The sequence below is a fragment of the Grammomys surdaster genome, unplaced genomic scaffold, assembly GCF_004785775.1.
Source record: "Grammomys surdaster isolate TR1022 unplaced genomic scaffold, NIH_TR_1.0 172, whole genome shotgun sequence".
NCBI classification, from domain to species: domain Eukaryota; kingdom Metazoa; phylum Chordata; class Mammalia; order Rodentia; family Muridae; genus Grammomys; species Grammomys surdaster.
The window spans coordinates 1,306,113-1,331,876 of record NW_021604620.1 but is presented as its reverse complement, the minus strand read 5'-3'; the positions used below and the strand labels follow the sequence as shown (position 1 = coordinate 1,331,876).

At 47.0% G+C, this 25,764-nt stretch overlaps 1 protein-coding gene across 2 annotated transcripts in view; it reads right to left on the bottom strand.

The window, feature by feature from the left end:
- Positions 1 to 25,764, bottom strand: part of Ano10 (anoctamin 10) — a 107,502-nt gene that overhangs the window by 6,991 nt on the left and 74,747 nt on the right. For both annotated transcript variants that reach the window (XM_028767417.1, XM_028767418.1), the window contains one exon: positions 16,552 to 16,668. In XM_028767417.1, the coding sequence (XP_028623250.1) occupies positions 16,552 to 16,668 (117 nt within the window). The remainder of the gene's footprint in view (positions 1 to 16,551; positions 16,669 to 25,764) is intronic.

Genomic DNA, 25,764 nt, shown 5'->3' with positions numbered 1-25,764 from the left:
GACTATCCTCCAGTGTGAGTTAGACTATCCTCCAGTGTGAGTTAGACATAGCCACTTGCTCTTGACTAACAGAAAGTGAGACACAGGGCATGGTGGGTTTGGAGACACTGGGCTGTGTCCTGGGTGCCCCGCCAAGTCTCCAGCCTATCCCCTTTCTTCCAAGAAAAATGAAGAGATAGTTCTGTCCACAGAGGTTGCTTTCTTATCTCTAGTTCCCAAAGCCTCTTCAGATCAGCCTCTGCCTTATTAATCCAATGAAATGGCTCCAAATAAGGTAACTCACCCTATCATGGTCACACTATACAAACAAGGGTTTCTCCTGACAATCACCTAGGCTACAGCAGCACTGACACTCTTACACCCTCCCACTTTGAAATTTACTTTGCAGTCCAGGCTGGCCTCAAATTCGAGATCTTCCTGCCTCCACCTCCTGAGAGCTGGGGTTACAGGTATGTCCTCACAGGCCTAGCTGTCTCCTAGAGACTCTTTCTGCCCTGAGCTGTGAGGCATGTTGCGCAGGCTCGTATTCCTCCGGCAGGTCCTCAGCAGATGGCCATCTCTCAAAAGCCAATTCTAGTTTCTCTTGTCTCCATAGAACTCGGATGACAGAATGTTCTAGCAAACACCTACAGCTTGCATAATGCAAGTGATGGTCTGGGTGTCTAGTATGGCTCCGCCTGAATGGTTTCCATGTCAACAGCTGCAGAGAGTGGGGCTCCTGTAAGCAGCAGCTCTGGTGCCTAGGCATCTGCACCCATGGCTCGCCTCCTGGTGATAACAGCCCAGGATTCACACTTCCAGTCAGACTGCCAGGTGTCTTCTCAATTGCCTCATAGCACATGAATGAACTAGTCACTAGATCCTGGAGAAGAGTGTCTAAGGCTCCCTTTCCTCTGCCTTTGGGGATAGGTATGTGGTGTCTGGAGCAGTGGCAGCGACCTTGAGAGCATGACCATGCCAAGGATGGCTGGATGTGAAGACAGACAAAGCCTGTGTAGGCCATATATGCTGCTGCTCAGAGGCTCCCAGGCCTGAGGTCAGCGTGGACTTGTTTCCAGTCAAGTTCCCGTCATGATTTTGACTCTTTATATGGAAACCACCCAGAGCTATTCCAGGATGTCAAAGCCCTAAAACCTCTCATTCTTCTGGAAATTACTAGGTATTCTCTCCACTGAGCCTGTAGGCACAATTCCATTGAGCGGGAAGGCCTGTCTGGGCATTGTACTGTCCCTGCCCACATCAAGACTTGAAAGCCATCAGTCACACTGCTGGTTTCTAACAAACCCTTTCTGGGTACTCCAAGATCCTGTCTACTCACTGATTTTAAGCTTGGTTTATAATCCTAAACTGTGTTCTTTGTCGTCCATTCCATGTGGCTGTTTTTCTTTCTTAGCCAAAGTCTTGACCTTTGACACAAGAGGTCTCCAGGTCCCCCTGATTCCTGCAGTGCTAAGTGTTTCCGGTTCTCCTTAGTGAGCTAGCTGCACTGGGCCCCAGGGGTCTTGTACACCTTCCCTGGTCCCTCATCAGGGTCACAGGATGGAGCTCTTTCCCACCTTATTTCTAAGGCAAGGAGAAGAAGCTCAACTCAGCACCCCTCTCACACCACCCAGTCTCCCCAGCAGGCAAAGCAGCCTCCATGAGCTGTAGCCAGGAGTACACTTCCCACCACACTTTTTTTTACAAAGGGAGGGAGGTTGCTGTGGCCATTAGGTAGTCTGGCACACTGGCTCTCTCTCAAGCTTGGAAATCCGTGTCTAGGAGGCAACTCACTTTCCACTGGGCCTTGTTTGGAATCTCCCTCTGGTCTCTGCCCCCAGACAGGCAGCCTCCAGCAGGGTGTGGTCCTCCCCTTCTGTGCTCAGCCTCCCCTTACAAGGCCAGCTGCTCTAGAGTTTTCTCTTCCCTGTATAGAATTCTTCTCCCTTGGCCTCTTGATCTTCAGCCTTTTCTGTATGTTTCTGTTCCTGGCTTCTTCATCTTACAGAGGAATACATGGTTCACTCAGAACAGTTAGAGGCTATATACCCCTGTCAAGAATGGGTAAAACTTATGGGAAATAATTAACCAACCAAGCCCTATGTTCCCATCTTGTTAGTTTCCTGCTAAAGATTACATTTCCCAGCTTTCCTTGTGGACTACAGAAGTTGTTTCCACTCCTCTAAGGGGCCACATCCCATCTTATTCTGTAGACACACACACACACACACACACACACACACACACACACACACAGAGAGAGAAAGAGAGAGAGAGAGAGAGAGAGAGAGAGAGAGAGAGAGAGAACAAAATGTTCCCTTGCTGTGAACAAACACGGCCTGGCTAAGGTGGACCAAGCCTCTCTCTGTCTCGAGGCTTCAATATGCTTCCCTTGCCACAGATGCTGGAGGGCGGGTCGCAGGGCAGATGTTTGGGGAGGGCCACTCCTCAGCTCCCTCGGTACCCACAGTTTTAGTCTTTCCTCTGTGGACTTCAGGGACATGAAGTCTGTGGGGAGAGTCTCTTCTGGGCTTCCGTTCCCACCAGTGCAGAAGGGGCAGAGGCAGGACGGCAGCCTGAGACGAGGTTCAAGGCAGTGGGGCTTGGGGTGGTGAGCTCCAGGGGAGCCTCTCTTGACCCAGCAGATTTCTGAAGATTCTTCTGTCTCCTTCCACTCTTCCCTTCCTTTGCCCTCTCTCCTTCCTTCCAACAGGATCCAACTATGTGCCCAGGCTGGCTCCAAACCCTTCTCCTCCTGCCCCACACCCCCTATGCACCCAGGCTGGCTCCAAACCTTTCTCCTCCTGTCCCCACACCCAGTGCCACCTCTCCCTTTGCTTGTGGCAAATTGATAAGACCTGAAGTCCCACTTGTGGCTGATTCTACGTGCTCTCGAGTTTAGAAATTCTATCTATGAATCTGTCTGCTACAAGGTCTCAAGATCTGACCTTATTTCCTCTAGAACTTACATTCAGGACACGATCTCTTGGGGATCAAGTGTGGTTCTGTGTTGACTTCCTGCCTACTGACATCCAGTCCTTCCAGAGACATCAGCTGCAACCATCACCTGCTCACTCGCCTGCAGGTCTTTGTGGTCACAGGAAGGTCACTTGCTGCTCTGACCTGCCTCCCCCCACAAGTCTTCACTATGACGTCACTACACACTCTGAAAACATTACCACTAGTCTCCAGCTCTTCTTTTCTGGAGTTTGGCTATTTTTAGGTCCTTTATTTCCCATGTCAATTTTAGAACCAGGCTTATCAGCTTCTACCAAACATAGATCAGAGGCTGCCAGATTTCCCATGATGAAGCTGGACAGTTAACGCTTTTCCAACTTCTATTACAGGAAGACTCTGTTGTTCTATGAAGGGGCAGAAACATGACCAGGATTGATGTGCAGGTCACATTCCAGGCTCCTGGCTCTCCCGTGGGTTTACTTTCCACATACATGGTTAGCTATCTAGGATCAAGGCCCTGTGCTTCTTTGTGCAGATGCCTTGTGTGTCTTTCCTCTTCCTTACTGCTGGCTCTCCTGTTGGTCCTCACAGCAAAGGGCCAACAGTCACCCACTGCTAATGAGAGCACCTACAGATCCACCACTGATGTCCTGCAGCAGGCTGAGAGTTCCAGTTGCTGTGCATACAGTTACAAGGTCTGAAACATTGATGCTTTTGAGTGGGTTAAAAGGAGGGCTCCGCTAGGAGTTCCTTCCTACTAATGGGCTGGGCAGGCTTTCCCCAGTGTCCTTCCAGCTCCCCATAAACTCTGAAGTTTCTATCTGCTACAGGAAGAGTACTGGCCAGCCATGCATGCTGGGAACAAACCCAAGCTCCCATGTGTTGCTTGGCTCTTCTGGCAGCTGTTTCTAGGTCTTCAGAGTTCCAGTGCTCTCATCTCAAAAAGCTTTGCCCCTTGGTGAACTCTGAACTTTGAGGCACAAACTCTCATGGGTGTGGGGGGATCCTAGGGAAACAGACTGACATCTTGGGAGAATCGGTAAGTTGCCATGGTCTACAGACAGGCAGAGAGGTAATGTGAGGGTGGCCACCTCCACCAGGAAGTCTAGTGAAGGGTGAATATGGGTATCCCAGCTCAAGTTAGAACCTGCACACCACTGTGGTACATGAAAAGGTGGTGCTCTGGGGAAGTAGCTGAGCCATCAGGAGTTGGACCTTCACAAACAGCATTAGTAGTCTCATAAGACAGACTTAACGGTTGAGAACATTGCTAAGTGCCAGTGGCACAGTGCTCCCCAAGCATGTGGGGGCCCAAGGCCCTTAATTCATAGCAATGCACACACAGAAGGGAGAGGCGTCCCTCCTTTGTCTCTGTCTCTGTCTGTCTGTCTGTCTGTCTGTCTGTCTCTCTCTCTCTCTCTCTCACACACACACACACACACACACACACACACACACGGGGGGGGGGAGGAAAGAGAGAGAGAGAAAGAGAGAGAGAGAGAGAGAGAGAGAGAGAGAGAGACCTAAGCAAGCCCCTCTGTCCTCTACTATGTGAGTTTGCCCTGACAGGGCTCTGAGTTTGAATGATAGTGTCTTTGAGGCTGCAAGCCCTCACCAGATTCAGAGTCCAATACTGCCTTAATTTTGGGTTTCCTGGTCTATAGGACTATGAATACCTATTGCTTATAAATTATTCAGAATAAGGCATTTTTTCACACACTGACTGAACAGGGGTTGCGTCCCACTGACTTTCCAGGAACTGACTGTGTGGTGACTCTACGGACTCATAGCTTTCCTTCAGTTTACAAGGAACAGGCAAATTATTCCTCAGCACATTTTAATCTCTAAGCTTTTGTTCAAAGCTAGAATTTTAGCCTAGAACATATGTTCTCACTGCCTAGTTACTGACAGTAATTCATATGACACCGGTCATTCTCAACAGTCACCTTGCCAGAGGTAATCGCCTCTTCCTTTGGGACTACAGAAAAAAAATTATTTTACTTCTTTCAAGTAGCATGTAGTTAAGGTGAAATATCTAATTGAAGCATGCTTGAACTTCTGATGTGAAAAAAGCAGGAAAGATACAATCAACTCGTAAACCAATTGCTCTACTGTCAGCAAGCAAGCACCCTGCGAGCTCAGTTCAGCTCTGCCTCAGTGGCCTGAGGATACAGTGTCCCTGGGGGAACCATGAAACGAGAGCCTTAACTGTGTGGCTATAGAGAGTCTGAGGAGGAACCAGGGTGTGACAAAGGATGGGGGGAAAGAGGGAAGAAGGGAGGTGGAAGTAGAGGGAGAGAGAGGGAGGAAAAGAAGGGGGCGGGCACATACACCAAAGTGTCTGCACAGTGACAGCCCCTGTGATCCTGTGCCTTCTAGGTCACTTTGCTCATGAAAGGTTTCAAGGTAAAGAAAAATGTAAAGTAAAAAACATTCGGACTAACTTCTGTTTCATCTTAAGGGATTCCTCTAATGATGTGTACTGTTTGAATTCAGGAGAAGAGGGTTGTGACACAAACCCAAGGCTGCGGACACTCTGGCCTTAAGTGGGCAGTTGTGGTCTTCATATCTTTAAGAAGAAATGTCCCACAGTCAACTCTCATTTCCTTGTCTGTGTTACAGATCCAGGCTCCCAGCTGAATTCTGGAATGAGGGGCTTTTCCCTTCTGTACCTGTAAGTCCCCACCTCCTCCATTTCCTCTCCTTTCCTTCCTTCTCCTCACCTTTCATATCTTACACACGTGTGCATTCTTCAGCCTAGACTGGCATGGGACTCACTATGTAGTTCAAGCTGGCCTGGAACTTGCAGCCATTCTCCTGCCTCTGCCTCTGGAGTACCCTACTTGGCTTGTCTTTGGGTTCTGCCTCACCAATCATCATCATAAAAGAAAAGTGTCTACTAAGCACCACTTGCTTCTTTGAAGAACATGAACACATTCAGAATTACGGAATGAGGCTCTTGGGCCCCAGGAGGAATCCTATTTTCATGGAAACTGCTCCATGCTACCTTCCCATGGCTCCTGGGTGTCCCTGGGTGGCATGGGGCTTTGTTCCCTGGCTGAGTCTTGAAAAATGCTGTGGTTCAAGCTGACTCGGTGCACAGGACACAGCTATTGCACACCAAAGGCCAGAACATGCAGGTATCTTTGTGTCCCATAGCCAACACATTGGCAAGACACTTAAGAGTCAGAATTAAGTGTGGCCACGGTTTTGGAGGCAGTGTTTAGAAAGCTGCCGATTGATATCCACTGAGTCAGTAGCACAGAAGAGCTGTGCCTGTGCACAGCCCGTGGCGGGCAAGGATGAGGGATCCACGATACGGAGGGGCTTATACAATCCGGAAACGTCGTCTTTAGCCTTCCATACTACGAAGTCAAGATGCTAATTCCACAACATTCCAAATCTCTTCCCCTCCTTTGGGAACATGGTGCCTATAATAGAATGGTGTTGGCTGACCCTCCTGTGACCACCTCTGGGTCACCCCGACCCACAGTGCATACAGCTATGAGGGCTCTTCAGGGATCGCCTGGCCAGTCCCAAGGTTATGTGACTTGTTAGTTTACATGTCTCTTCCACACCATAGTGCAGGCTTGACCCAGTCCTCGGAGTCACAAGCTTAGGAATACTCCCAGAATCCCTTGACCTGAGGGGGCTGCCAAACTAAATGCAGGTGTTCTTCCCCAGCTGCCCAGATGCTGACTCTCAGCACAGACCTGGAATCTCCATGGAGAACAGGACTGGGTTATCTCATCTTTTTTGGGAGGCTCACCTCACCAGGTCAAGAGGAATGACATCACCCCCAGATATGCCCTTCATAGCTGGAGGATTCTCTGAAGGAAGAAACTCCTGCATGAGGCAGCGTCTGGGTGCCCACTGTTCCTCTTTCTACCGCCTCCTGCTTCTCTCAACCTCCCGGGACACATTTACATTTGTGATCCTATAGCACAGTAACACTTAAAAGTGAATTAGGCCAGGAGAGGTTGTGCGCACACAGAGCCAGCTACTTCTCAGTGACTTGTGGGCTGCCGCTGAAGGAGCTCAAGTCAGAAGCCAGCATAGGCAACTTAGCAAGATCATATCTCAAGATAGACTGATAAGGCTCTGTGAATCTCTGTTGTAGCAGTTCCATCCCTGCTACCACAGGCCCATGCACATACATGTATGCACATGTACACACACACACACACATGGAAACACACATAAACACACATGCATACATACATGCATCTCTCATAGAAGAGGAATGCTTTCTTTTTGAGAATAGTCATTCAAATCCACAGTGGGCTGAACCCACGAGGAGGATCAGGGTTGGCTCTGTCTTCACTTTGCCTGCTGTTACCAGGACAAAGGCCTACATACATTACATACATACATTACATACATACATACCTATATTACATACATACATACATACATACATTACATACATACATACATTACATACATTACATACATACATTACATACATACATTACATACATACATTACATGCATACATTACATACATACATACATGCATTACATACATACATGCATTACATACATACATGCATACATTACATACATACATTACATAATACATTACATACATACATACATTACATACATACATAAATACATTACATACATACATACATAACATACATACATACATAACATACATACATGCATTACATACATTACATACATACATACCTATATTACATACATACATACATACATTACATACATACATACATTACATACATACATACATTACATACATACATTACATACATACATGCATACATTACATACATACATTACATACATTACATACATACATACATTACATACATACATTACATACATACATTACATACATACATACATTACATACATTACATACATACATACATACATACATTAATGTACGCACAAATAAATGAGTGCAAAAAAAAGTTTTGTAAAGTACATACTTGAAAAAAGTCAACACATTAGTTCCGTATCCCCATCCCTTCCAAAAGTAATCTAGTTTTATCTGTCTCTAATCAAAACACCCTCTATCCAGTGTGAAAGCAGACAGGGAGCGAGCTGCCTCTCAGGCATGTGGCAGTTTGCTTTCTCTCATTGTCAGGAAACCCAGACTTGCAAATTAGCAATATGCCTGTCAGTTTTTGCCAAGAAAATGCAAACAGAAAAGCAAAAATTTCCTGCAGGAGGGTGGCTCTTGGCACCTGAGTGGGGGATGGATGGCACTTACTTTTCAAATAACACACACTAGGCCGTGCCTTTCCCCAACACTGGCTTGGGGTCAAGATCTGCATTACAGAATTACAGTTTCCTGGCAGAACTTCCTGAGGGTTCTAAGTAGAGAGCCAGCAAGAAAGCAGGCCTAAACCACCTCACAGGCGGCCAGGAAGCCATGGCTTTCTCTCAGTCACCTTTGAAAAATGGAAACAACATTGAGAATTTTCAAGGGGGAAGGATGGGCTGCTGTAGTCTAAGCACAGGAAATGGTCTGGGTTTCTGATGTTTGCTCTCCCCATGGCTTCCCCAGGAGGTTTCATTCACAACTTCATGTTCTCTGTAAATGGTATTACCCAGAGCACCTGGTCAGCTGTCCAGGAAACTTGTCCCAGTAAAACAGCCTGAATCTTACCTCCTGGTCATTCCAGAAGCCGCAGGATCAGAACGACCCAGCTCCAGGATGCTACCCTAACCAGAACAACTCATCAGCCACTCACAGACCAGTCTCACTAGGGAGGTGAATAAGTGAGTTCATACCACAGATGCAAAGACAGGTTGCTTCAAACATCCACTCTGTACCTTAGAGGCAGTGCTTTGTCTACAAAGCTAGTTCTTGCACCTGTAATCCCAGTGCTCAGAGCTGAAACAGAAGGCACAAGGATGAGGCCAGATGAGTTGCGACCCTGTCTTTAAATAAACAAATAAAATGTCATGGAATGAAATGAAGGCTGGAATGAGACTTGGTGGTCTATACATCCAGGTCTATACATCCAGGTCTATACATCCAGGTCTGGACATCCAGGCCCTGTGAGAACTGACTGAAATCAACTGCTACAGCCCTGTCTGTAGAGACACTGCTGGACTGCAAATTTCAAATGTTATTGTATTTCAGCAGTGAACACGTCTAGGTTTTGACCAGTGTGTAGCACAAAGAGGTAGAGGCAGGCTCCAGGGCTCCAGCAGCAGTGTCATATCATAAGTTCTAAGAACTGTGCTAGATGGAGGCTGGTGACTCAGGTGGCACAGAACGGTGGAGAAAACATCAGTGACCCCATCACCTCTTGATCCCATGAAGTAGGATTGGTCTCTGGCTGTGCTTGTCCGCTGGCCCTGTGATCAGTGACTCTTGGTATTTATGCTTCTATGGGGGCCCGGCCCACTGTGAGTCTCTGTGGTTGTGTGTATACTGACATTGCAGCAATGATGGTCTTTATGTGATCTTTATGAAAATTACAAAGGGAGCCAGGAAAACACGGGCCCTCAGAGCCAGGGGCCTGGGGTAGGGGGTTTGATTTTAGACAAACCTTTCTGTTTTGATTACAAAGATAAAGAACCTCAGTCTGCCCACTGTCAGGCTTCATCAACAGCTAGCTTATGGCAAAGCTTGGCCATGGAGCACTCTGCTAGCCTCTTTTTTTGGATTGCTGGTGCATAACAAATCACTCCAAAATTCAGTGGCTCACCAAATCATTATCTCACACTTAAAGTGGGTCAGGAATTTGGAAGTGGCTGGGCAGGCAGCTTTGGTCAGAGCAGAACTTCTGAGAAGCCTTTGAGAGCGGAGTCAGACTGCAGTCTCCAAGCTGGCTTGAGGCTGAAGGGGGCAACTGCAGCTGGATACATCCACTTACAATCTGCTTTTGTAAGTGAAGTTAGTTGGAAAGCCGTTCTTTTCTGTGGACACACTGCAGAACTCAGTGCTTGTGACAGAGTACACGGTCCACATATTTGAGACTGTTTACTATCTGCTCTTTACAGAGAAGCAGTTGCCAACTCCTAGTGCTGAGAACCGGAGATGCTCAGGGTGCTGACTGTGGGCCATGCTCCTTGTCATGTGGGATTCTCTGCTGGCTACCTGAGTGTCCTTATGACCTGGCAGCTATCTCTTCCCAAGAGCCAGTGATTCAGGAACCAGAAAGCCAGAGGCCTTTGTTTTCATAACCTAGCCAAGAAGAGACATGCCATCATGGCTGCAGTATTGTTCTGGATATACAGAACCACAGGGACACAGAGACTCTACAAAGGTATAAATACTGGGAGAACATGTAAATACATAGAACACTGGGGACCATCTTATAAGCTGACAAGCATAGACAGAGTCATGTTCTTACAGTGTAAACTCAGGGGTTGAGTCAGAGACATTCAGTAGGACTTTTCTGCTCTTAACACTTGCCAATCATACAATGCAGATAATGTCTGATCTACTTCATGTTTGAGCTTCAGCCATCATATACGGTGCATTTTCATTTTCCATTACAATATTGCTATTTATGTTTTCAGAACCATTATTAGCATGACTATTTTCTATTAATTAGGTGGTATTTTAAATAATTATTGAATTCAAACATTCCCTGTGTTCTGCTTTCTATTCTTGGAGAAAGAAATGAGCAAACATGCAGTTCCTAGACATTCCTCCAGAGTCCCATGGTCCCTGGTCTAGCAACCATGACATGGCACTCCCTGTCTGTGGTAGCACATGTCATAATATCCAGTCGTGTCTCTGAGACCCCCAGGCAATGTAAATCAGTAGGAAAAACAGCATAGCTTATTTAGTTCTAAAAGAAATCTTAGCAATTAAAAGTTTAAGAATGTGTTTTTCACAGGGTGTGTCTCAACAGAACCTGTCTATAACCCTGGCACTTAGCAGGCTGAGGCGGCCAAATGGTGAGTTGGGGGATAGCACACTAAGACTCTTGCCTGGAACAACAATGAAATGTGTGTCCTATGCATGTGGAGTGTTCAATAGTGGCTACTTAAATCCAATATGCAGATATAATGAGTAGAGGGTCATTTAAAAGTCAAGGACTAGCATTCGGTAGTTTAAAAACATATGCAGGCATGGCTTTCTTTGACCCACTGGTGTTCACTTAATACCCTTCCTCTGACTATAACACAGCCTTCATCTGGAGTAATTCTTCCTCAGGAAGCTCCAAGCTCAATAGCTTCAGGAAACCATCTCTGAATTGATGATGCTAACAGTAAATCTTTTTCTTGAATAATCCCTTTTTTTACCATAGTGGAAAACATGCAGCGAAGCTTTTTACCTCCGCCATGCTTGCTTCTTAGATCTGGTGGGGGAGCTACAGGTACACTTAGAACACAGACGAGATCGGCAGCAGCCGACAGACTGCTCCCTGGGAAAAGCAACCACAGTCCGAGGCCTTTAGGTGCTGCAGCTGCATTGGAAGGACCCATGTGCTTTGAAGACTTGTCTGGAGAGAAAGGAAAACAGAGGGAAGAGCAGCCTGGCAGGGTGCAGGGCTGGTCCACAGCCTGGATTTGCCAGGCTTTAGCACAAGGGCTGAGTGCTCCACCTGGCTTACTGTGCGGTTATACTCCGGACTTGGTAAGCTTTCCTTATTACTGTTGGGTTTTACGAAGACAGCACTGGGTCTGTGTGAAGGGCTCACGTGGAACTCCTCAGCGCAGCGCCTCCCCCAGCGATCCCAGGAAGGCACATGACTCGTCTCCATCTTTGCCAGTGTGTCTATTTTAAGACTCCCGCTTTCTCCAAGGACATCATTTGTCATTTATTTAATACACTGACTTCTGAACTATGTACGAGTCAACAAAGTCTGAGGTATTTATCCAGAGACTACTGGATACAAGGCCTTGTACTGTGTAGGACAGTGCCTGGACCTGAGGACTTCACGGCTCACAAAGGAGACAAAAGCCTGACCAAGGACGGTGGTGGGAGATGGAGACCCTGAGACTAGACCTCAAGTAAGGGAAGACTGGCAGAGGAAGTGAGTGAGGTGCCCAAGAGCCAACATCTGCCGGCGCAGACATATTCTCCCCCCCCCACCAACTCTCTCTTTACACACAGCGGTCAGCAGGGGACAGCAAGTGTCACTAATCTACCTTACCCCCTTCAGGCAGCGCCTCCCACTGAGCCTGGAGCCTCAGTGAACCTTCATTCTCTGTCCACATGGTGCTGAGAATACAAGCCTGATGTGGCCACATCTGGTCTTTTGTTTCTGGGGGTACTTGGATATGAACTCAGGTCACCTTAGTGTAGTAAGCCCTCTCACCCATTGAGCTGTCTCTCCAGCCTCCTGTGAGGATGGTTATCAGGCTGATTGTGCAGGCACCAGAAGAATATACTGAAGAACCTAAGGCAGAAAACTCTAGGCGGTTAATTCATTAGCTGGGAGAAAGCTACTGTGGGAGAAATGATCTAGGAATTAACAAACCCCATGCTGAGGCCTCTGGGAGTCACCGGTGTGTGAGGGCTTTTACTCATGTGCAGCTCATGTTAACCCCAGCGTACACCAGCTGCCGCAGCCAACACCTAGAGTTTCTAACTGTGGAGGACCATGGAGACAGTTGAGGTTGCTTCCAAGGTACAATCCTGCTTGCCTCTCTGCTAGCTAGTTATATGTCACTCTGATACAAGCTGCAGTGATCTGGGAAGAGGGAACCTCAAATGAGAAGATGCCCCCACCAGACGGGTCTGTGGGCAAAGCTGTGGTGCACTTTATTGGTTGATGATTATTGTGGGCAGGTCCAGCTCAGTGTGGGTGATGCCACCTCTGGGCTATTGGTCCTGAGTGCCACAGAAAGCAGGCTGGGTCACCCATTAGGAACAAGCCAGTAAGCAACAGTCATCCATGGCCTCTGCCCTGACTTTTGTCAGCAATGGAGTATGAACTAAGAGTTGTAAACTGAAATAAACACTTTCTTTCCCAAGTTGTTTACGGTCAGGATATCTGATCACAGCAATCGGAGCCCTGAGACAGCACCCAGAAGTGGCTGCGGGTGTCATACACGGTGCCTAGGCATGAGGAGGCCCTTGTTCCCGTGTAGCATCCCTGTCTTCCCCTCAGCACACTTCGCCAGCATCTCCTCATCATGACCTCACTGCCTGTGCGGTAGGTACCATCTCTCCTGACCCAAGAAGAACACAGCACAGGTGGGTATAGGTAGAGCCACTTGCCCAGGAGCTTCCCAGGACTCTGACCCAGGACAAGAGGGATGGGATGACTCAGGGGGCACCCAAGGTCGTCAAACCCTGCAAAGGTGGGCTCACCCACTGGACTTGGACCTGCCTCTGGGACTTGGGAACTGGACCTTCCTTGCTCAAGGCCCAGGGATCTGGCACTGTGAGTTCCCAGTCTCACAGCTGTTGCTTCTTTATTGGATCTTTCTGCTGAGAAACTGTAGGCTTCAGAGGTCTTGGATTTCTAGAACGATGCACTAGGCAGCATAGAGTCTCCACATACCCTGACTCAAACACTTCATTGTGATTTTGGTGCTTTTGCACCCTCATTCTAAGCTGTGAAACCTTACATGTTCTGTTAAAAATGTTGCGTTTCCCATAACTCGAGAACACAGAGGTGGAGAAAGGGAGATACCAGAGAAATGGTTAAAATGTATTTAACACCAGAAAGCCAAGACAGTAATCATTCTTCCTGTGCTAGGGAAGGAAGCCGGGGCACCGCACATGCTTGCCACACTCTCTACCCCTGGGCACTATCCCAGCTGGACAGGCAGTGTTGGTGAGGGCTATCCCAGCTGGACAGGCAGTGTCGGTGAGCACTATCCCAGCTGGACAGGCAGTGTCAGTGAGGGCTATCCCACCCAGCTGGACAGGCAGTGTCAGTGAGCACTATTCCAGCTAGACTGGCAGTGTTGGTGAGGGCTATCCCAGCTAGACTGGGAGTGTTGGTGAGGGCTCAGCACCAACCCTCTGTGCTGATTTGGGGCCTTTTCTTGTTCTTTGAGCTGATTTCAGTGGCTGCCATCTTTCTGGGAGGTTCTAGGCTTCTGTCCTCGCTCCTTGGCTTCCATGTATGCTCTGGACTAAGCAGCCTGGCTGTCTGGAGTAGCTAAGAGGCTACTGACTGCTCTGGAATGTGTACTGGACTCTAGTTACCAAATGGTTCTTGAATATCCCTTTCTATTTTTAATTGGATCTTCAAAAATGACTGGATACTAAGTAAGCCAATTTATAAAGAAACACAAGCATCGGGTGGTGATCTGTCTGCCCATCTGCCCAAGATCTTTCTGAAGGTCTCACTGAGCTGAGTAATTTCAAACGCCCTTTGCAAAGCAAACGAGTCGGCCTGCTTGCTCTCCTTAGACATGTTTAGTTTGCCTGTGTGCTCAGGAATGCCAGTGTTCCATTGTGAGGGACTGAGCTCTGCCTCTGGAGCCTTCCTTCCAAGTTCTCTGCAGAACAGTTTAATCCCGGGGAGGTTCAACAGAGGGTGCTGAGCGCCTCCAGCTGGCTAGAGCCAGGCCTTCAAGTCAGGAGTTTTGGTATGCTGGTTAAAAGGCCAACTCCTTTCAGAGTGCAAACCCATCTCCTGACAGGCTTGGTGTCAGAGGCAGCCTAAGCTCAACTGTGCCTGGCTCTGGGGTGGGGAGTGAGGAGGAGGAGGCAGGGCAACAGAAGGCTTTAACATGTGACCAGAAGCCTCTCTGTGTGGCAAAGGGCAGAGCAGGGAGTCGGGGCCACAGTTAGTTTCAAGATAGAGGGTCAAACGCCAGGCTAAAGAAGGCAGAAAACACAAGCTCTGGGAAAGGCACTTGCCAATGGAAGAGTTGAGGGGCACAGGTAGTGTGATCTGAACACCCCAGGACATCCCCTTCTCCAGCAGGGAGGCTAAAGGGAAGGGTGAAGAAAAGCCGAGCTCTCCCCATGTTTGTTCCTACACATTTGACCGACGGAGTTCCCACAAGACTAAACACGTTTTCTTTTTCTATTCTCTAGTGTGGTGGTGGGGGCACATGTGTATATGTGCGTGCGTAGGTCGGGCTGTGTGTGTGTTTGTGGACCTGATTGTGGGTACATGCAGAGACCCAAAGTCAATGTTGGGACTTACCCTCTATCTGATTCACTGAGGCAGAATCTTCCAGTCAAACCCACACTTCCTTGCTACCGCTCAGCTTGCTGGCCAGCTTGCTCTGCAGAAGGAACCCTATCTCTGCTTTCTAAGGCTGAAATTGCATGTAGGTTCTGGAGTCTGAATGCTGGTCCTCATGCTTTAACTACTGAGCCATCTCCCTAGCCCAAGATAGAATTTTCTAATTCTGGGAGACTTTAAAAATACTCTTCATACAGATTATTCATGCTATTTTAATAAGTTACCATCTAAAGATGTTATGTTCTAATTTTTCTGTAAATGAGAAATTTCCAATAATATTTAAAACTGCTTATTTTGCATAAAAGAAAACATTATTTTATATAAAACTTATATCCTGCCTCCTTACCTTTTGGGGCAGGGCAGCGTTTCATTATGCTGTAGTCCTGCGTCCTGGCTGCTTTAGAACATGCTACACTGTCCAGAATGGCCTAAAGCTCACAGATACACACCTGCCATGACATCCAGCTTCCTGTCACTTTTGGTAATTATCTTACGGACATTGACTTTAACTATGTAACCCTCTATGTCTGCAGGCCGCTATGTCTGCCTCTTCTGGGACCTGACCCTTTTACTTCTCTAGAACTAAGCTTTCCACACAGGGCTGTTTCACTGTGGAGCACGAGGGGCTTGACCGAGGCTGAGGTTCAGGTAAGAACACACCATTTCTCTAGCAAACCCCAAAACTGAGTCTTGTCACCTGCCATGGTACAATGAGGCCAGCTGACTGGAGGCCAGGTTCTCTCGTCTCCCTTTCTGGGTTGAACCCTCACATCAAGGCGGATGGCACTCTCCTAACATGGGGGAGCCCATCTGTAACACGGCCCTGAGGGCCCTTACTTCTCAGAGGGTCAGCTAGGGTGGATTCTTCTCATGGTTTCCCCTCTAGTTCCCTAAGTACTTGGTTGGACCTAAAGTTGGTCCCAAGAAGACACCACCCAGTTCACTGCATCCAGTGCCTCGTTGCTTAAATTGAGACAAGGAGGCGACCACTCTGAGCATCTAGAAACTCACTGTCTTCTGTTGTTCTCTTCACAGGCAGAAAATCACCAGTGGTGAATCCCATTGAGGGTAAGCTCTCCCCCATCCTCACCCTGACCTCCCCCTCTCCTTTCTCCCCCACCCCTTCTCTTTCATCTGGTAGAACAAGGAAACAATCTTTATGGCACTCTTTGAGGCTCCGCCCACAGGTCTCGCTCTCTCTGTAAGACACTATTTAGATCCTATTCACTGGCCTCCCTCCCAGTGCTTCTATCAGGCATGGTTAGAAAATGGTGGGGCAGCTCTGCAGTGATTCTTAGAAACCTGTATTTATCATTTCCCATTGCTTGGCTATTTCTACTTGCTTAGCCTCGCCCTTGGTGACATTATAGATCTGGATTGGGCTATCCCATCCTCCACCAGAGTCCTCTGTGTTTATTTAACTGACAAGTCAATGCTACAGGAAACACAAGTGACTTGTCTCCTGTGCTAGAGGAATATTGTCTGACAATAGTGTCTCCAGGTGCATGGCTCTTACCTGTTGCTTGAGTGCCTCCAAAGATTCAAATTCCAATCTGGCCAGTTTCTGCTGGATATGCCGTGGTTTATCAGGGATGGCAAACGCAAGTATGAACTTCAAAGCCAAGAGTGCATGCTGCAAAGAGAAAGACCTCATGTTGAGACTTTCACCCACCTGTTGCCAGCAGAGAAGTTAGATCCTAAAGGATGTTGGACTCTCTGTTAACTTTAGGGACTCTTGAGTTAGTGGCCTCTGACATATCACAGACTAATCAGGCCAGGAGTTGCACTGGACGACTCTGGTATGGTCCATCCAACCATTACTGGCTTATTTTGTTTTACTATTTGAAAATAAGTTCTTGTCATAAACTGATACTGTGTGCACTCTTGGTGCTTTGTAGAGAAGTAAAGCTTGTTCCAAAGTATTCCGCCAAATGTTTGACCCGTGCGCTGATGAGCAATATGCCTGGTGCCCGGCATTCTTCATCAGCTCCATTCTCTGTTCACCACCAACCAACTGTACTGCAGCCCGGGTTACAGTCAGCTAAGTGCCTCACCACCACCCACCTGTACTGAAGCTGGAGTCCCAGCCAGCGTAAATGCTCGGATTCTCTACACCCCGAGGTGTCTGGTGTGGCTTCTCTCAAGACATGATCATTGTTAAACATTGACTGACTGAACCTGAAACTGTTCTATCCACACACAGCAGTTAAGGATACAAACTCTGTGTGCCCTTTCAGACCTTAGCAACTGAGGACCACTCCCTTCTTCTCTAGCATCCTCGGTGCCTCATAATACTACCTGAGATTTACAATCAGGCAGAGAGCATTGCCGCTATCAAATCCCACAGAGGCACAGCCCCACCCAAAAGACTTTTCTTCAAACCCACGATTGTCTGGGGTCTTATGAAAAGGTTCAACACCCTCAGATATCGGAACCACCAAAGAACAAAGCCTGGGACAGAGAAGACAGCGAATGACTGAGGCTATCAAAAGATGGGGGTCTTTAAAGGTAAAAAAAAAAAAAAAAATTAGAAGTGGGTAAGGAAGCCAAAGAGAGACAGACTGCTTAAGTTACCCTACTGTTGACACGGAAAAAGATAGGTGGAGGAAAATCAAATGAATTCTTTAGAGGAGAAATAAACAAGAATTCCTGGGAAAAGGGCGGAGGGCACAGGAGTGGGAGGGGATGTGAGGGCACAGGAGTCAGTCAGCACCGTGCTAGATTTGAGCACATTGTAACCAGGCCTAGAAATTAGCAGCTCCCAGCCAGGCTCACATTAACAGTGATCTGGAGTGACCAGAACTGGAGTGGCCTTGACCTCGGGAACACTGGCAGATGTTTAGGCAAACAGACACTAAAGCAGCTATCATCTACCAAAGATAAAGCAGCAGTGAGAAGGAGCTGGGCTGTCGCACTGTCCTACTAGTGACAAGGACAAGATAATCTCATCCTAAATCTTATATGAGAAACAAGCTAGTGCATGAAAACAGACCTCGTGCAGTTTGCATGCTGGAGCGACCCCACCCCCACCTCACCGAACAAACTTGTACCCTTGTGGCCGGGAGTCTTAGCAGGAATGGGTTTAAGTTACAAAACAAAACAAAGTTCCTCTGAGGCCTTGCTTCCCTCAGGTGCAGAGCATCTGGAAGGGACATCAGCTCTCCATCTTTAGCCTTTCCAGCAGATGTGCCTTTTGTAAGGGACACAATTTACATTTAAAAAGGATTATGCTACACTCAGCACCTTGCTTTATCTGATCAAGACTGCCCATTTGCCCAGAAAACAACTTACAGCTCAGAGAACCTGGAATCCAGAAGGAAGCAGCTCTGGAGTGTGGTAACCTGCTGGTAATCCTCCAGCCTGCTCCCTCACTGAATCTGTCAGTGATTCCCAACATCAGCACCACAGACACTGCCTTGTCTACTGACTAGCCTACTGTAAGGAAGAGCTAATGAGGAACAGGACACACATTTGAGGGAAGACAGACTCAAAGTGAAGGGTGGAAGGAGGCTGTCCACGGAAAGAGCCGTGACTGTCAGTAGTCATCAGCAAACTCCCTTGTTCTTAGATTTGGTGCTTTGTTTTTAGAGACATGGTTTTACTACACAGCCAGACTGGCCTCAAATTCCTGGTTCTCCTGCTGCTGAGTCTCAAGGGTTGTGATGAGAGGTGTGTAGCATCACACCAGAGTCCAGCAACACTTTCTTAAAAGTAAAACTTATAAAATTGTATAATAAACAAAGGAAATAGAAAAGAAAAAGTGTGGGAGGGGATCAAGGTAGAAAATCTACAACGAATACACAAAACATTTGTTCAACATGACAGTTTGCATTAAGCAGGCGTTATGGGGCAGGGGGCAGCAGAAAGACGACCACCATAGAAAATCAGTTCTGAGTTCAACACCTCAGGGCAGTGAACTCTGTGGACCATTGGCCACTGCAGGGATGGGGAGCCCTGGGAGCTTCCTGGGAGTGGGGCCATTTTATTTTGTGAAAACCAGAACATTCTGATGTGATCACGAGTAGAAGTTGTGTTTCCCCAGCAGCCGGTGCCCAGCCCCTTGGCTTCTGAAACAAAATACAAATCAGAACTGAATTCCTGGGATCCTGAGAAGGGAAGCTGACTCCTACAGGGCTTGCTATGTGTGCAGCAGCCGCAGTCCAACACAAGAAACTTCTCAGAAAAATAAAAACCCTCTGATCACCAGAAAATGTACTGGACAAATGCTCATTTATAAAAACAGCTCATGAGAAAGAGCCTGAAAACAGCACCAGCAATGACAAGAAACTTGTCACCTTTTCTTTACCCATTGGTAATGCTTTGTAGTTATTTTTATATTTTAATTTCTTTAGATTTATTTTATAAGTATAATTGTTTTTGCCTGCTAAGTGCATGTACAGAATAAAGGGTCTGGTGCCCTCAGAGGTCAGAAGAGGGCACCGGATGCCCTGAAACCAGAATTACAGATAGCTGTGAGCCACCACATGGGTGCTCAGGACTGAATAAACCCAGGTCCTCTGCAAGAGCAGCAAGTGCTCTTAACTGCTGAGCTGTCTCTCCAGCCCTTGCTTTTCTCTTTTAAATTCTACTCCTCTGTTCCCTTCCATCCATAGTCCTGTAGTCATTCCCTGCTTATGCTCCTCAGGTTCATCCAACAGACATGGGTAGAACTATTACTCTGGCTGCTGCTAGTGTCCCATCTCCTGTGAATGAAAAGGCATTTGTTCACACCTTCCCAGGGAAAGGAGGGGTAGAGGTGGACGGGGCAGAGGGCAGGGGTAAGGGGTAAGGGGTAAGGGGTAGGGGGCAGGGCCAGAGGGCAGAGGCGGGGCAGAGGGCAGGGCAGGGGTCTGGGCACAGGGGGCACAGGGGGCACAGGGGGCACAGGGATAGGGGTAAAGGGGTAGAGGTCAGAGAGGCCAGAGAGGCCAGAGGGGCCAGAGGTCAGGGGGTAGGGGGCAGGGGGCAGAGGGGGCAAGAGACAGACGGCAGGGCAGCTCCTGTGACCCAACACACAGCTTTCAAGCTCTCTTCTCCAGACACATCAAATAGGCACATAGACAGTGACAGGGACTCCCTGCCATCTCAAGTGGCCTGGACCTCTGCACAGCTATTTGGACTATTTCTGACAAGAAGCCAAATGAGTGAGGAGCTGGGCACAAAAGGTTAGCAGAATGTTGAAATAAAGATGTCCCGAGAGACGAGCATGCAAAACATGTTAGAAGAGCCAACAGTGAGCTGCTGAGTGGCCGCCATCAAACAGCGGAAGCCCTCTCGGGCTCTTTCTGCCTCCACAGCTCATTCACCAATAGCTTGGGTGGGGGATTCCAATCAGAATAGAGGAGAGACATAGCTAATTTAAAGGACCTGGAACCCAGAATATCCCACCTATCCTTGGGATGAGAAAGCCATTCAAGGCTTTGACAGAGCTGTGCTAGCTCGGGCTCTCCCTAAGTAAGGTGAATGACACCCACTGTAGGTTGTTTAGCTTGTGTTTTCAATAGTTGTCTGGTCATTGGACAAGTTAAAAGGAAGCATGTACTACCAGTGACTGCGCTGGGATGCTCTGCAAAGGCTGGAAGCAAAGCAACATGAAGGCCATCCCTTCTGCTCACTGGGTATACTTCATTTACTTTTAATTGAATTACTTAAGAAATACACATTTGTAATCCCTACGACCCATGATTCCATGATTGAGCAGCTCCACAGCAAGGACCCAAAGGCCGGCTCTGTGCCTGACTTAGAACCAAATCCATGAATCTCCTTGTCCTCACGTGTCTGTCATTTCTGCATGGTGTATTGGTAAAATACAGTCATCTATAAGATCACTTGTTAACCGTCTTGTCAATTCCAACTCCCTGGCTACCTTTCAGCTCCATTTGGGCCTCGGGACGTTAGTGATAACAGTTCGCTTATCATCTGTCTTTCTGAAGAAAACAGTATTGGAATGAATGCTTGTGTCTTTCAATGCAACCTAAATATCAGGCCATATCTGTTTACAAATAATAAAAGATGGTGGGCCAGGGACATAGCTCAGCATGCTTGCCCAACATGTGTGAAACCTGGATTTGACCCCAAGTGCTCCAAGAAAATGAGATGAAACTCATTTGTGTGTGAGGTTTTTTTTGTGTGTGTGTATATGTGCCACGTGTGTGCTCATGTATATGTCTGTGTGTATGCGTGGGTGCACACATGTATGTGCTCATGTGTATGTTTGTGTGTGTGTATATGTGCACACATGTATGTGCTTATGTATATGTTTGCATGTGTATGTGTGCACACATGTGTGTGCTCATGTGCATGTTTGTGTGTGTGTATGTGTGCACACATGTATGTGCTCATGTGTATGTTTGTGTGTGTATGTGTGCACACATGTGTGTGCTCATGTGCATGTTTGTGTGTGTGGATGTGTGCACACATGTACGTGCTCATGTGTATGTGTGTGTGCACATGTGAAAGCTAACCTCAGTGTCTTCCTCAGACTCTGTCTACCTTGAAGGTGTATAGCTCACTGGCCTCGAGCTTGCCAAGTAGGTGAGGCTGGCTGACTAGGGAGCCCCAAGGCTCTACCCATCTCCACCTCTCCACTACTGGCATTAAATGTGCACACTGGGCTTTTCCAGATGTGCTACAGGGTTTGAACTCAGGTTCTTATGCTTATAAGGTAAGCACTTTACCGACTGAGCCAGCTCCTAAGCCCACCCTGTGAAAGTCTCAGTCTAACAGTGGGCATCTGCCTCACAGATGTTTATTTATTTATTTTTTTGTATCCCATACTGATCTTAGGTCCTGACATGAAAGTGAAAAAGACATAGGAATACAATATCCAGCAGCACACGGGGTCTGTGAGCTCTCCACTGTCCTTTGGCACTGCTGTCCTCAGGAAAGCTGAAAGCACAGGGGTGCTAACCCATGGCACTGGAAGGAGGGAGAGCAAAGGGTGTGTTTAACATTTTAAAAACCACTTAAATACCTGCTGTATGCTGAAGTGATTAATATCTTTAAATAGAAATGGATGTGCATCGCCTTGCCTGCTCTTCAGATACCTTAGCTGGCTCTCTCCCTGGCAACCTGGTACTCAGCAGGTGCAGAAGAGCCACCAACACCTGCAGAGTCATTAGTAGAAAAAGAAAAGGACTCTATAAAAATAGGCTCGCAGATGCTGGGGTTTATAATTAATGGCAATCTCTACCACTTCTGAATGCCATCTTTTAGCTAAAACATGGATATTTTAAGGTTCCAAAAGTGTTATAGCACACAGAGGTTTACCTTGAAGATGCTAGACGTCTGCTCACTATAAGCATCTCTGCTCACAGCCACAAGGAAGTGCACAAGGCTGTGCCCAGATGCAGAACAGTGGAAACCATGCTGCACCAAGATGGAAATGTACAGCCCAGAGAAGCGACAAAGCAGGTTTATGGACGGTGCAGTACACACAATAAACTTGATACTGAGCGAAGAAGAACAAGCCACTCAGAGCCCCAAGCCTTGATGGTATATACCCAACCTTCCCTAGAAAGGATGTACACTGCATGTACTAATGTGCCCACATAGGAAGAGGGAATGAATGAGAACCAGGCAAAGATGCCTGTGCCATGATAGAGGAGCAGGGCCAGCAGGGTCTGCGTACCTGAGGTGGTGGAGGTCTACCGGGGAGTACACACAGCAGTCTTGTGAATGACAGAAGAGCCAAGGCTTTCTAGTATTTGCTACTTGTAAGTCTTGCTCAGAGCTGTTTATAACACATCATGATGAAGCACGAAACAGAATATCACCATTCTGTAACTTGACATGTGTTGGCACCATCATTAACTCAATTTGTGGATGGCATTTAACGGGAACTAGGGTAAGCTGCCAAAAGAGAAAGTAGCTAATGTAGAATCTAATGAGGGATGTGGCTTTGATCACACTGAAATAATTCCGAGAGCAAAGGAGATCAAGGTGGCTTAAAGAACTGAACTCAACACAAAGATTAAGAGCACATGTCTGAGTTAACTCAGATGAGCGCTTGCTGCAGGAGTGTGTGCATGTCTAACTGTGGGACACATGTATGTTTCTCCATGTTTATCACATGTCCAGTAGTATGTGTGTTTCACCATAAAATAGACGTATTTTTCCTGTGAGCCACAAGATCATCACACACTTCAAGGAGCTCAGTGCCAGAAATTCAGCAAACAGTCTTACGGGTTCAGAGGGGTAGCATCTGAAACACTGGCAGCCACAGTGGAGAGTCAGTCTCTAGTGTCTACATGATGTCCTTGTGTTCAAGACACGATCAGCCAGCACATGGTTCCCCAGTTCCTACTCCAGTGGAAGTTTTGGGGCCTTGAATGATCATTAATGATTCTCTGTCATTTGTCACTGAATGACATGGAGCAAGTGACAGACAATGGGAGAAGAGGGAATGCATCCATTGTTCTGAGCTTGCTACCTTTACAAGGAAAATGACATAACCTGATGCCATCTGTGCTCTTTGTTATTTAAGATTTAAATCCCCTAAATTCTGACCATGCTCCCCACCCAGTGACCCCTTACAATGGAGACTATACTGGCACTCTGCAGATGCATCTCCTGAGAGCAACTGAAACCTACTGTAGGCCAACTGATGTCTATTTCAGGAATACAAAACTGGTTTTACAGGAGAATGTTAATGTCACACAGCCCACTGTTCTCAGGGGACAAATGACCTATGACATCCACATATGCAGAAAAGTTTTGACACAGAATACTCGCTCATTATGGAAACCCTCAGCAAACTACAAACAGAAGGGGGCATCTACAACTAAAGCAGCATGTCTAGAACCAGGTTGTAGCTCAGTGTCAGGGGAAAGATGAGAAGCTACAGGAGCTGGGGAGACGGCTCAGCAGGAAAACTAACTGCTGTGAGGACATGTTTCGATTCCCATTACCCCATGGCAACGCATATCTTTGACCCTAACACTTTAGGTGCAGGAAAGAACCTGGGGCTTGCTCACTGACCCCCACGTCTAGCTACAACAGTGAGCTACAGGTCCTTTGAGAGACCCTGCCTCAAAGACCAAATGGAGAATGAAGGAGAAAGAGTTCTTGATGTTGATTTTTGGCCTCCACACACACACATACATACATACATACATACACACACACACACACACACAGGAGGATGCACTCACAGACATACATGCACACACAGGAGGATGTACCCACAGACACATATGCACACACAGGAAGATACACCCACAGATACACATTCGCACACACAGGAGGATTCACCCATAGACACATATCCACACACAGAAGGATGCACCCATAGATACACATGTACACACACAGGTGGATATACACACATACACACACACACAGGAGGATGCACCAACAGACACATGCACAGGAGAGTGTACCCACAAATAAATACAAAAACATATACCACCCCCAACACACACAAACCACCAATACAAAAATTCCATAGCTTAGTATCGTATATAAGTAGCAAAACACCCATTGCTTTTCCTTGAAAACCAGGGACAAAGCACCAAGTTTCCACTAGAGGCTGTAGCCAGTGCAGCCAGTCAAGCAAAGGAAAGCTCTGGTGGTGAGTCTGTGTGCAAAAGAGGTCAAGCTCACCCCATAGAGGTCACACTACTACTGTTGATAGGCACAGCCAGCAGAGCTGGGGAATACAGAGTCAACACAAAAATAAAATCTTCTGCCAAACAATTAAAATAGGAAATCAATATATACCCATCTACGAGAAAGACTGCTGAATTTAGTACAGATAGTGTAGAAAAAAACTATAAAGCCAAAGAAACGCTGAGTGGGCAAAGGTGCTTGGCACATTGCCACGCCAGCCTGGCCACTTGAGCGAGAGCCCCAGATCTCACTGTGGAAGGAGAGCATTGGCTACTGAAAGTTGTCCTCTACCTCAAATGCGTACTCACCTCTTCTTTTCCTCACACACGCACAGATACACAACCATAACAAAATAAAATCTATAAAATACTGCTGTGGAGATAAGAGAGTCCTATGGGAAAAGGCACACAATTTTCTTGGACAAAAACAGAACCACACTATGGCTAAAAACTGTAACTTGCAGTCCAGAGCACCCAACATTCTCTTCTGGCCTCAATATACAGACATACCATACACATAACATAAATTTTAAAACCTAAAAGAGAGAAAAAATATTTATACCATTGTGTCACACATGCACAGTTAGAAAAGACAGGACAGGGATCTGTGAATACAGAGTGTTTTCAACAGTGACAGAGAAATAGCCAGATAAAACACCCCAGCCCCTATCCCAGCTGCAAAGTTAATAGGAAACAGCTCATGATAGGATTACCACAACTGTGCGGCTAGGAGATCAAGTCTTTGGTACTGTGGGGGGAATCAGAAATTTCTAAAACAAGATATAATAAAACAATAATCACACACAGAATGACAAGTTAAGGTTTACTAACAGTTAAAACCTCATCTTCAAAATACAGCATCAAGTCGGTGAGAACGTCCAGCCACAGACTGGGGGACACACCTGCAGTGTCTACTTTGACACTGGTCATGCTAACTGAACAGACAAGAACTCTAACACCTCAATTATGGAAAAACAGTCTAAGGTGGCAATAATGTTTTAAGACAGTGTTAACAACATATAAAGTGCCAGTGAGAATATAGAAAAACAATCAATATCATTTATCACCGACAGTGTGAGCTAAAGCCACAGGGAGAACCAGTACACACCTATACAAGGCTG